This window comes from Mytilus edulis, chromosome 6 (assembly GCF_963676685.1).
Source record: "Mytilus edulis chromosome 6, xbMytEdul2.2, whole genome shotgun sequence".
NCBI lineage: Eukaryota > Metazoa > Mollusca > Bivalvia > Mytilida > Mytilidae > Mytilus > Mytilus edulis.
In genome coordinates this window covers 25,587,915-25,599,634 of record NC_092349.1, presented here as the reverse complement: position 1 = coordinate 25,599,634, position 11,720 = coordinate 25,587,915, and the positions used below count along the sequence as shown (strand labels likewise).

At 31.9% G+C, this 11,720-nt stretch overlaps 1 protein-coding gene across 1 annotated transcript; it reads right to left on the bottom strand.

The window, feature by feature from the left end:
- Positions 1-5,114: 5,114 nt before the first annotated feature.
- Positions 5,115-11,415, bottom strand: LOC139526045 (uncharacterized). The gene is made up of 4 exons (XM_071321211.1): positions 10,729-11,415; positions 8,223-8,383; positions 6,114-6,304; positions 5,115-5,225 (listed from the first exon to the last, which is right to left on the bottom strand). Exons 1-4 carry the CDS (start codon positions 10,828-10,830, stop codon positions 5,173-5,175), a joined length of 507 nt encoding a protein of 168 aa, XP_071177312.1. The 5' UTR covers positions 10,831-11,415; the 3' UTR covers positions 5,115-5,172.
- Between the last annotated feature and the right edge of the window lie 305 nt (positions 11,416-11,720).

Genomic DNA, 11,720 nt, shown 5'->3' with positions numbered 1-11,720 from the left:
TAACTTAATCCCGATTGTGACTCTTTTGCTGAGTGTGAATTCGCATTACTATAAGACGTGTTACGGTACTTTTCTATCCCAAATTCATGTATTTAGTTTGATGTTATATTTGTAATTCTCATCTGATTTTGTCTAATGTGTCGACGTCTTTTCTAATATATTCATGTGTTATGGTTTAGATTTGATTTTGGTCAACGTTATTCGTACGATGTTTTACGTTTGCAGTTAGATTCAAATAAACCGGACATAGCTATATTATATAGTTAATTGCTACCACAGTTTGCTATTAATAAGTATTACAATTTACATTGTTATTTAATGTAATATCAGCATTTACTTCAAATATAATCTTAAATCAATCCTAATTCTATCTCACTTTTGAGAAATAGTTGTAGTCATTCAAATGGGACTTCATGTTTTGTGTGCTGTTTCAGAATTTCAAATGTGACGACATTTTTGTGCCTTTTTACCACTTCGTAAGTGACGTCACTTTTTTCACTTCTTGCGTTGAGTCGTTGACTAAGTCGGGTGTTGTGTTGGTGTATGTAATGTTACCGGGTTTTGTTTTCTGTAATTAGTTAATACTTCAGTTTTATCATGTATATCTTTTATATTCATTTGATAAAATTTACTGTTTTCAATAGGACAAATTGTTCTAAACAATAAGGATTTTCTTATCCATAGCAGAAAACCCTAGCCGTGTTTGGCACAACATTTTTGAACTTTTGATCCTCAGTGCTGTACAACTTTCTACTTGCTTTGACTTTCGAACTTTTATATCTGGCCGTCACTTGTAAGTCTTGTGTGGACAAGGCGCGCTTCTGACGTATTGAATTTTAAACCTGGTGCATTTTGTTAGCTATTATTCGTGTGTTTCTTTGTCTAATATGTTCACCTATTTATTTGTATTGTATTCCTGTATTGATATGTTGTCATTTAAATGTTATATTTAACATTGCCATTGAAGCAGGGATTTGGCATGCCACAAAACCAGGTTCAACCCACCATTTTTTTCTTTAAAAATGTCCTGTACCTAGTCAGGAATATGGCCATTGTTATATTAAAGTCCGTTGCTGTGTGTGTTACATTTTAACGTTGTTTTTCCGTTGTGTCGTTTGTTTTCTTTTATATTTGAGTAAGAATTCAAACTATTATAAGACGAGTCACGGTACTTTTCTATCCCAAATTCATGTATTTGTTTTTGATGTTATATTTGTTATTCTCATCGGATTTTGTCTAATGCTTAGTCCGTTTCTGTTCGGGTCACATTTTAATGTTGTGTCGTTGTTCTCCTCTTATATTTAATGCGTTTCCCTCAGTTTCAGTTTGTTATCCCGATTTTGTTTTTTGTCCATCGATTTACGAGTTTTGAACAGCGGTATACTACTGTTGCCTTTATTTATACGGACTCCTCAACAACAACATAAAACGAGCTTCTTATTAGGTTTTTTTTCTTTCGAAGATGCATTTTATTCATAAAGTATTGTGATATATACATATAAATAAATAAGATGTGGTATGATTGCCAATGAGACAACTCTCCACAAGAAATCAAAATTACACAGAAATTAACAAATACAGGTCACCGTACGGTCTTGAACACTGACCAAAGCACATACCGCAGACTCAGCTTTAAAGGGCCCCGAAATGCAAAACTATTCAAACGAGAAAACTAACGGCCTGATTTATGTACAAAAAATGAATGAAAAACAAATATGTAACACAAACAAACGACAACCACTGAATAACAGGCTCCTGACTTTGGACAGGCACATGCATAGAGAATGTTTCGGCTATCTCAACCCTCCTCTAACCTTGGACAGTGGTATATATATAACAGTAAAACATAAGAACGAACTATAAAAATCTGATAAAATTGTCCTTTTCTTCTTTGGGTAAAAAAGGCTTCAATATTAAAAAAACATGTTGTTGCGCATGCGGGATTAACAAAATTTTATACAAATTCGTAAAAATATTTAATAACAATTAAAGTATATAAAAAAAATAGGAGGTAGCCAGTTCCATTGTATTATTGTCAGCGGGAAATATAACCATTTGTGTGTGTCCTTAGACGTTTGGATGTGTCTGTATGTCTGTGTATGGTTTTGTCTTGTTCTGTTGTCAATTTGTTTAAGAACAATGCGTTTTAATGGCTACAAGACAGTGTAATACTTTATAAAATAATCAGTCTGGTTTGTAAACGTCTCTCAGCTAGTAGTGACTATTTCAACTGATTTAACATATGTGTGACACTGCCAGTGTAATCGTAGTTATTGGGTTCATAAAGAGCACTGGTTACTGTACCTTTTTTCAAAAAGATGTTTGTAGAAATTTGCGATTTTTTTCTCACGAAAGCTGTCTTTTACATGCATCTAATATTGACAGTCAGTAACAATTTAGAATAGCATTTTATACCTAAACAGCTTCTATCAATTTCAAATCCTCACATAAACATATGATTCCAAAATTTAGGATTGTTTAACCAAACTAAAAAGTAGTTTATACCACTAAAAGATTTTTCCAAATATTTATTATTTGTAACAGATATTAAGTTTTTTTTTACAGTACTTCTAACTGTAAATGATAAAAGAAATATTTTTTACATTGTAACATTTGAATAAAACCAGGTTTTCTCAATCAATTTATGATTTGCGAACAGTGGTATACTACTGCTGCCTTTATCTAAACCTTTTTAATGTTGCCAAGAAGAAATTTCACAGCCTGAAACATCTTATTACATGCCTAGGAAATAAAAACTTGTACAACTAAGTTTGCTATTACAAAAAAAGCCTTTATATTAGGTGTAGTCCATCAATTTGTATTAAAAAACATTCAAACGACCATTAAATTGAACAAGGAAACTTTTGCACAATCTTTAAATTTCTTACGGCAAACCGCCGTCTACCTACATAAGACTGTTCAAGGTCAAGATATCATTTTATATCTGGGCGTCACTGGTAAGTCTTGTGTGGACGAGGCGCGTTTTGGCGTATTGAATTTTAGACCTGATGCTTTTTGTTATCTATTATTCATGTGTTTCTTTGCCTAATACGTTCTCCTATTTATTTGTATTGTTGTCCTGTAATATTATGCTGTCATTTTAATGTTATGTTTAACATTGCCATTAAAGTGCGAGGTTTGGCATGCCACAAAACCAGGTTCAACTCACCATTTTTTTCTTTAAAAATGTCCTGTCCCAAGTCAGAAAAATGACCATTGTTATATCATAGTTCATTTTTGTGTGTGTAACATTTTTACGTTGTGTTTCCGTTGTGTCGTTTGTTTTCTCTTATATTTTAGTGTGAATTCACATTACTATAAGACGTGTCACGGTACTTTTCTATCCCAAATCCATGTATTTGGTTTTGATGTTATATTTGTTATTCTCATCGGAGTTTGTCTAATGCTTAGTCTGTTTCTATGTGTGTTACATTTTAATCTTGTGTCGTTGTTCTCCTCTTATATTTAATGCGTTTCATTCAGTTTTGGTTTGTTACCCCGATTTTGTTTTTTGTCCATAGATTTACGAGTTTTGAACAGCGGTATACTACTGTTACCTTTATTTAGCAATGCAAAATGGTTTTTTGTAGAAGAGTATTTTTTTTTAACAGAAAAAGATTTTAATATAAACCATATAGATATATGATTTTATCATTATTATTATCATATCAATATTAGAGTTACCCTTCTTAGGACCTATGCATATGATTACTGCATATAGTTATGTCGTTATGCGTTTGTAAGAAACGTGCGTCTGGCGTATTAAAATATAATTCTGGTACCTTTGGTAAATATGCTGTTTGACGTTTCGTCCCCCTAACTTCGGTTTATGAAATAAAAAGCAATCATATTGTCATTTTTGTTGGTATCCCAGGACGAAATATCTTAGTCGTATTTGTCACATTTTTTAAGAATTTTGGGTCCTCAATGCACTTTAACTTTGGACTTGTTTGGCTTTATAACTATTTTGATCTGAGCGTCCCTTATGAGTCTTATGTAGACGAAACGCGCGTCTGGCGTATTAAGTTGTAATCATTGTACCTTTGGTAAATACTTATATATCGTGATGCACTTTTTTATGATAACAATAAGATTATAAGACTTGGTTTGTTGATAGAACAACTATCGAGAGTGGATGTGATGTTGCACTATTGTTTTAGGTAAGTGTGAATATTGGTACCTATTAAAAACGTTCACACCCGCTGTAATTGTTAACACCTGTCTTAAGTCAAAATCCTGTCAGTCGTTTGTTGATGTTGTTCATTAGTGTTCTTCTTTATCGTTTTTTATATAGATTAGACCGTTGGATTTGATTTTCTTGTTTGAAAGGTTTTACAATAGTCATTTCTGGGAGATTTGAACACTAACATGACTAACGAGATAAAACCCAAATATACATCAAGTTTGCAACTTATAGATTTTTAAAAGATATGCGGTTGGATAAACGAAACGTCAGCTATACCACTAAAAATTGTGTATTAACTTAGATATATATACTTCTTATTCAGTATGATCTTTGAAAAATAGAAAGCGTATGTTATAGTTATTTGATATGATATTTCCTTTATTTCTGGGACACAGATTTAAAACGTCAAATAGTTAGTATTTTATATTTCAATTTTCAAAAACAAAGTTACAATACAACAATTCAAAAGCTCAAACATATCAAACACATTGATAACAAGTGAAATATACCAAACATGATATAGGTATTTTTATATGTAAAACACGGTGAATTGAACCTGGTTTTATACCTAGCTAAACCACTCACAAAAGATACCAGAGGTACAAATAAAATCATAGATCAAAAGTAAAAGTAACATTGTAAACGTACTTTTTTGAATTTTTTGGAGTATTGATTTCAGCCTGTACATAATCGAGATACAATAGTTATATATGAGAGGCACCTTATCAAAACTCGACCCACAAATTAACTGACAACGTCATGACAGTTGCATGTGTTTTTTTGTATAAATTAAGGAGACAATCTCGATAATATTGATATTTTTTATTTATTTAAATTATAAATGTCGATATTTCGTTATTTGTATTTCTCAGTATGATATATACATGTCGATATTGATATCATATTTTTGTTATTTGTATTTCCCAGTATGATATATACATGTCAATATCGAGATCACTATCTTTTTATTGTTATTTCCCGACATGTTATATCAAAGTAGAAATTGATATCACCATCTTGTCAGCTACTGTATAGGTTCCTGAAATGAGAACACAAAATGTGTCAGGTTATGAGTATCATCTTCAAAAAAATATAATTTCAGTTAATATTTAACTAATGTTTACGCTTTTATTGATATAACTCTTTTCCATATTAAAGTATTGACTTTTAAAATATTTTCTGTTTGATAAAATTTAATAGAAATACCGGTATTCATAACTGTTGATTTTGTATGGCCTTTTCGTCCCGTCTTTCCTAATTTAGATTTTACATTCTCCCAATTCTACCCTGGATAACATAAAGACTACTTTCTCCCAATTCTACTCTGGATAACGTGAAGATTTTACTCCATCCCAATTCTACCCTGGATAACATAAATATTTTACTCTCTCCCAATTCTACCCTGGATAACATGAATCCATTGAATTAATCAATTGATTACCACATTATAATCGATGATGAGTTTGACTTGTCGAAACAGGTATTTGTAATTTACCATGATAAAGTAAAAACGCAAAGCATTAGAATATCGAATGACGGGCTTAGTACTCGCTAATATATAAAAGTACGCTACACACTCAGTTTGGAAGTAAAACACTTTTTTATTCGTTTTTCATTTGTTTTTACCATGTCTTTAGCTTCCACTGTATTGTTTCTCATCGATCCGTTGTATTGTAAAGCCTAACACATGATTTGTGCTTGTCCTAAGCTGAAAGGGGAAAGTTACATTTAGTTTTTTGTATCTTTATTCTACGTTTTTGCAGTGGGGTAGTACTATCAAACTTAATGTTTGTATTTTAATACTTGAAGTTCTAAAGATAAACTCCGTATATTTAAAAAAAAAAAAAAGTTAGATGTTCGCAATGAATCAAACAGTGATCAGTAAGAAAACATCAGACACTTTTCAACAATATATAATATAGCTCACCATCATTCAATGTCACTTTATGCTGATCAGGCCCATATAAGATGTATGGATATTCCTGTCCGTGTAAGTGATCAAAGAAACAGGGGCGATAATTAGCATCTGCCGCATCAATTACTACCATCCAAGTGGTGTCATTTGAACAGCCGTCATAATAACTGTTGATGTAGAAATGACGATCAACTGTTTGGTCGCTGTGTCAAAAAAAAAATATTTAAAAAATATATACCAAATTCTTAAAGATAGACATATTATATTATATATATTTTGCTCTTCAAATTCCCCAAATAAAAATACTTATATATGTGTGTGTATTTATGTACTTAGCTTAGCCCTTGTACAGTTTTACTATCACTGTATCGAAGCAACTGCCAAGATTTAATTCCTGTTTTTTGTATCATTGAAACGTTCATTTACAGTTACGTTTATCAAATAATGATGTATTGGAAACGTTGGGTTTACAATTTATGAGACATAGCCGCCCTACATGTAGCCATAATTGACAAATGTTTTATCGGCTTGTAATGCTCTTCTATTCCAAGTTGGGAATTGCCATTTAGCAGATTTGATGTTTATGCTACTGCTGTTTGTATGTAGACGACACGTCAGCCCTTCGTTACGTTCTAGTTCTAGCGTATCAATTAATGAGTCTGGTATTTTCGTTAATAAAATCAACGGTACCAATTTTGTTGCACCAGATGCGCATTTCGACAATACATGTCTCTTCAGTGATGCTCGTGGCCAAAATATTTGAAATCCAAAGCTTATATAAAAGAGCTTTAATCCAAAAGGTCCAAAAAGTATAGGCAAATCCGTGAAAGGAATCAGAGCTTTGCATGAGGGAGATACATTCCTTAATTTATAATAATTTCTATCATTTTGTAACAGCAAATTTTAATAACACAAAAAATCCGTATTTTCATGCCAGTACCGAAGTACTGGCTACTGGGCTGGTGATACCCTCGGGGACTAATAGTCCACCAGCAGATGCATCGACCCAGTGGTAGTAATAAAATTAACGGTACCAATTTTGTTGCATCAGATGCGCATTTCGACAATACATGTCTCTTCAGTGATGCTCGTGGCCAAAATATTTGAAATCCAAAGCTTATATAAAAGATGAAGAGCTTTAATCCAAAAGGTCCAAAAAGTATAGCCAAATCCGTGAAAGGAATCAGAGCTTTGCATGAGGGAGATACATTCCTTAATTTATAATAATTTCTATCATTTTGTAACAGCAAATTTTAATAACACAAACAATCCGTATTTTCATGCCAGTACCGAAGTACTGGCTACTGGGCTGGTGATACCCTCGCGGACTAATAGTCCACCAGCAGAGGCATCGACCCAGTGGTAGTAATAAAATTAACGGTACTAATTGTGTTGCACCAGATGCGCATTTCGACAATACATGTCTCTTCAGTGATGCTCGTGGCCAAAATATTTGAAATCCAAAGCTTATATAAAAGATGAAGAGCTTTAATCCAAAAGGTCCAAAAAGTATAGCCAAATCCGTGAAAGGAATCAGAGCTTTGCATGAGGGAGATACATTCCTTAATTTATAATAATTTCTATCATTTTGTAACAGCAAATTTTAATAACACAAACAATCCGTATTTTCATGCCAGTACCGAAGTACTTGCTACTGGGCTGGTGATACCCTCGCGGACTAATAGTCCACCAGCAGAGGCATCGACCCAGTGGTAGTAATAAAATTAACGGTACCAATTTTGTTGCACCAGATGCGCATTTCGACAATACATGTCTCTTCAGTGATGCTCGTGGCCAAAATATTTGAAATCCAAAGCTTATATAAAAGATGAAGAGCTTTAATCCAAAAGGTCCAAAAAGTATAGCCAAATCCGTGAAAGGAATCAGAGCTTTGCATGAGGGAGATACATTCCTTAATTTATAATAATTTCTATCATTTTGTAACAGCAAATTTTAATAACACAAAAAAATCCGTATTTCCATGCGTTAAGTGTTAATGTCTTGAATTATTACTTCAATCATTAACATTTAGGTATGTCAACATTGAAGCAGAATATGTTTTAAAAAAAGTTCTGACTTTTTATTGGTAACATACTACTCTAAAGAAATAAAATAATTTACCCATCCATAGAGAAAAAATTGGAGGTTGACATTTTGGTTAGGTCGTTGAAAGAACTGTTAAATAACCGTTCCATAGAAAACCAATTGGAACTTGTTGAAAGGTAGCCATCAAAATAGATCTGTAAACCCAATTTCCCATTTGAAAATAGCTCAACTTTTACCTAAAATGATATTATCATGATAATACAATACAATCTTTTCAGAGTGGTTGTAATTATCTAAAACAATTCATGTCACAGACATATCATGTTAGTGCAAATTCAATTTATGTCACAGACATGTCATGTTAGTGTAAATTCAATTTATGTCACAGACATGTCATGTTAGTGTAAATTCAATTTATGTCACAGACATGTCATGTTAGTGTAAATTAAAATTTATGTCACAGAAATAGTGTAAATTCAATTTATGTCACAGACATGTCATGTTAGTGTAAATTCAATTAATGTCACAGACTTTAACTTTAATATAATATTCTCTAACTAAATAACTCAATGTTTGATGACTATAGGGAAAACGGTAGTATTTAATTTTCCCAGCATTAGGTTGGCCTTTTGTGTACCCAAGGCAGGTGAAGGAAGTCAAATTAGGAGCGCTGTGATTGGATGTAGGTGTACAATATATTTTTTATTTATCTATGAATAACTGCAGTGTGTATATTTACAATATAAATTTTAAAACCTATTGAAATATTTTCTAGAGAATTATTCGAAAAGACTTGCAAAATTTCATAAATTTGGTGCAAAATGACGGTGGGCATGGATAACATAAACAAGCTCCGTTGGAAGTTGGTCATGATACTATTTGGCTTTAATTTTTAAAACAGAGTAATAAAGTACTAACACAACATATAACTGTTTTATCCAGGTTTTTATCTTAATAAGTGGTAAATTTAGAAAATGTTAACATTGTCGCCTATGGCAGAATAAATAGTACCGTTTTCCCTATACTGAACGCATATTACAAAACGAACTTCAAATTGAAGATAACTTAAATACAATTTAGTCGGCTTTTTCACGCAAAATCCAGGGTTTATATCGAATTTATTTTACATAAGTTTGTACCTTTTATTCATTGAAATTACACGATGGTAGGCGTTAATCCTTATTTTGAGACACGTTTATTGTGCAAAACATACTTTGGTATGGTACATTATCAATTTCAAATTAATTATTCATATTACGATTATCTATTCTAGATCAGTACTTGTGTTACTTTCAGAAACTTGTATTTATATATTTCAGAAATAATTTTCACTGAGGTCTTCATATTAAGAGGAACTAACAGAAGGTTATGTGTTTTGATAATGTTAGAGTATTTCACCCGATTTATATCTCATTTTCATGACCATAATTATATTGTATACATCATGTATATAAAACTTGGTACGGAAAACTGATCGTAATATAGAAGAAAGTAGCATTAAATATAAAAAGTGAATATTTGAGGGTTGATTGTGTCAGCAACCTATTAATGTCACCAATCTGACATTATGTGAAGTTAGAAATCCACTACTTTTCCAGCTAACGCAAATAAAACTATTGTCAGCAACCTATTAATGTCACCAATCTGCTAATGGCGAGAAAAATCGCAACGTTGATAACTAATTAGTTACTGGTCTGTTTGTCTTTTGCTTTTTTAGCCATGGCGTTATCAGTTTGTTTTCGACTTATAAGTTTGAATATTCCTCTGGTATCTTGACATCTCCAACTTATGTAGGTTGTTTTTTACGTCAAAAGTATTAAATTCAATTGAACTTCTACCTAAGATTATCCAAAGAGTAGTATGGTTCGTCTTGATCAGTCTAGTTTTTTATGTTGTGTTTTATGTACTTTTGTAGTTCTTTTTTGTTATCTTTCTCTTTTAGCCATGGTGTTGTCAGTTTGTTTTCGACTTATTGGTTTGAACGTACCTTTAGCATATTTCAACTCTCTTATAGATGCAAAATAATTCTTTTAGACTAATTTTCTTGACTGTTCAAAGTAGATTGTCTACTCGAGGGATTAAAACTTAATAAGATGTGTAGAGAACTGATTTAAAGAAAGAGTAAAGTATTTGCTTTAAAATTATCTTTGTATATTATGGTACGTAAGTTATATATAGATATAGGAAGATGTGATATGAGTGCCAATGAGAAAACTTTCAATCTTAGTAACAATTTATAAAAGTAAACCATTATGGGTCAAGGTACATTTTTGTACGACCTTCAACGCGGAGCTTTGGCTCACACTGAGTAGCAAGCTATAAAGGGCCTAAAAAATCACTAGTGTAAAACCATTCAAACGGCAATGAAAGAGTGTAATTTTTTGGAGGACACTCTCCCATCAAATATTGTATTTCTAACTGAAGTGTCTCATTGTTTGTCTTTTTGTATTTCTATTTTACACTTTATATTGTCTGTCTTTTTGTATTTCTATTTTACACATGGTATTGTTTGTCTTTTTGATATATATTTATAGAAACTAAACTAACTGTGTTAGATTTAAAAATATAGATTTAAATATACCTGATCAATAACCGAACCATTCCATGTGTCAATAATCGAACTTCTAAGATGTCCAACTGAACATGAGTAATCATTGCAACTGGTTTCAATTTCTTCTCCCATAGACGGCGTTCTCCATGTGTCCAATACTGACCGTTGATTTCCATTGCATGCCACAAATATTGGTTTAAATTCTAATAAAATATATACAGAGCATTATTTTTATATGAATGAACATTATGTAATACGAAGTTCTGATGAATTTAAAAATAGAAGATGTGGTATGATTCCAGAGACCAAATATCAAAGAAGTTTACATTGATAGGTAACCTTCTGCATTTCGACAAAATGCAAAAAACAAGTATGAAGAAAGTCTTCCCACATCAAAGAAATTTTGATAAGAAGATAGTTTCTTCATACTAATGCGATAAATAATGGTTTAATTCTATTTTTGAGTGTTGCAAGCGAGATAATATGCTACTTCCGGTGAAATGAATGTCACTTCAGGTCTCACATGATAGCTTCTTTCAAACTGATAGGTTCTATATACTTTAGTATAAAGAATGGGAGATAATTGGCCACTTCCGGTTTGTTAGAAGTCACTTTTAGTCTTTAGTAATCAGTTTATGTATCTATATGACAAAATGTACGAATTCTGAGTAATTTTAGATGAAAAAATTGCAAAAAAGGCTCTTTCCGGTTTTCTCAAGGTCATTTGTCACCTAAACTTTTGTATAAGGTCAAATGCCTTTATAATGAACTTAGTTAACGTTATAATCAAATAACCTCATATCAAGACATTTCAGGGGCATCAACTCCTATAAGATGCCATTAAATTGTATCAGACTTAATGAACATGTAGCATATCTTCATAACAGTAAAGCAGATATTTTGTACTCCTTTCAAATGTGTATCTTTCAAAGTGTCTGAGAAAATGAAAAAGCAAGCAAAAGTCACAATTGAGAACTTGACCTAGACCTTTGACCTTGACCCCATTTTCTAAGTTAGGACCT

Excerpts from the sequence above, each read along its gene's own strand:
- LOC139526045 (XM_071321211.1), bottom strand. The coding sequence starts at position 10,830 with ATGGGAGAAGAAATTGAAACCAGTTGCAATGATTACTCATGTTCAGTT. Across the intron at positions 6,305-8,222 it reads AATTTTTTCTCTATGGATGG|CGACCAAACAGTTGATCGTC; the intron begins GTAAATTATTTT and ends TTTTTGACACAG. Across the intron at positions 5,226-6,113 it reads TAAAGTGACATTGAATGATG|GAACCTATACAGTAGCTGAC; the intron begins GTGAGCTATATT and ends TTCTCATTTCAG.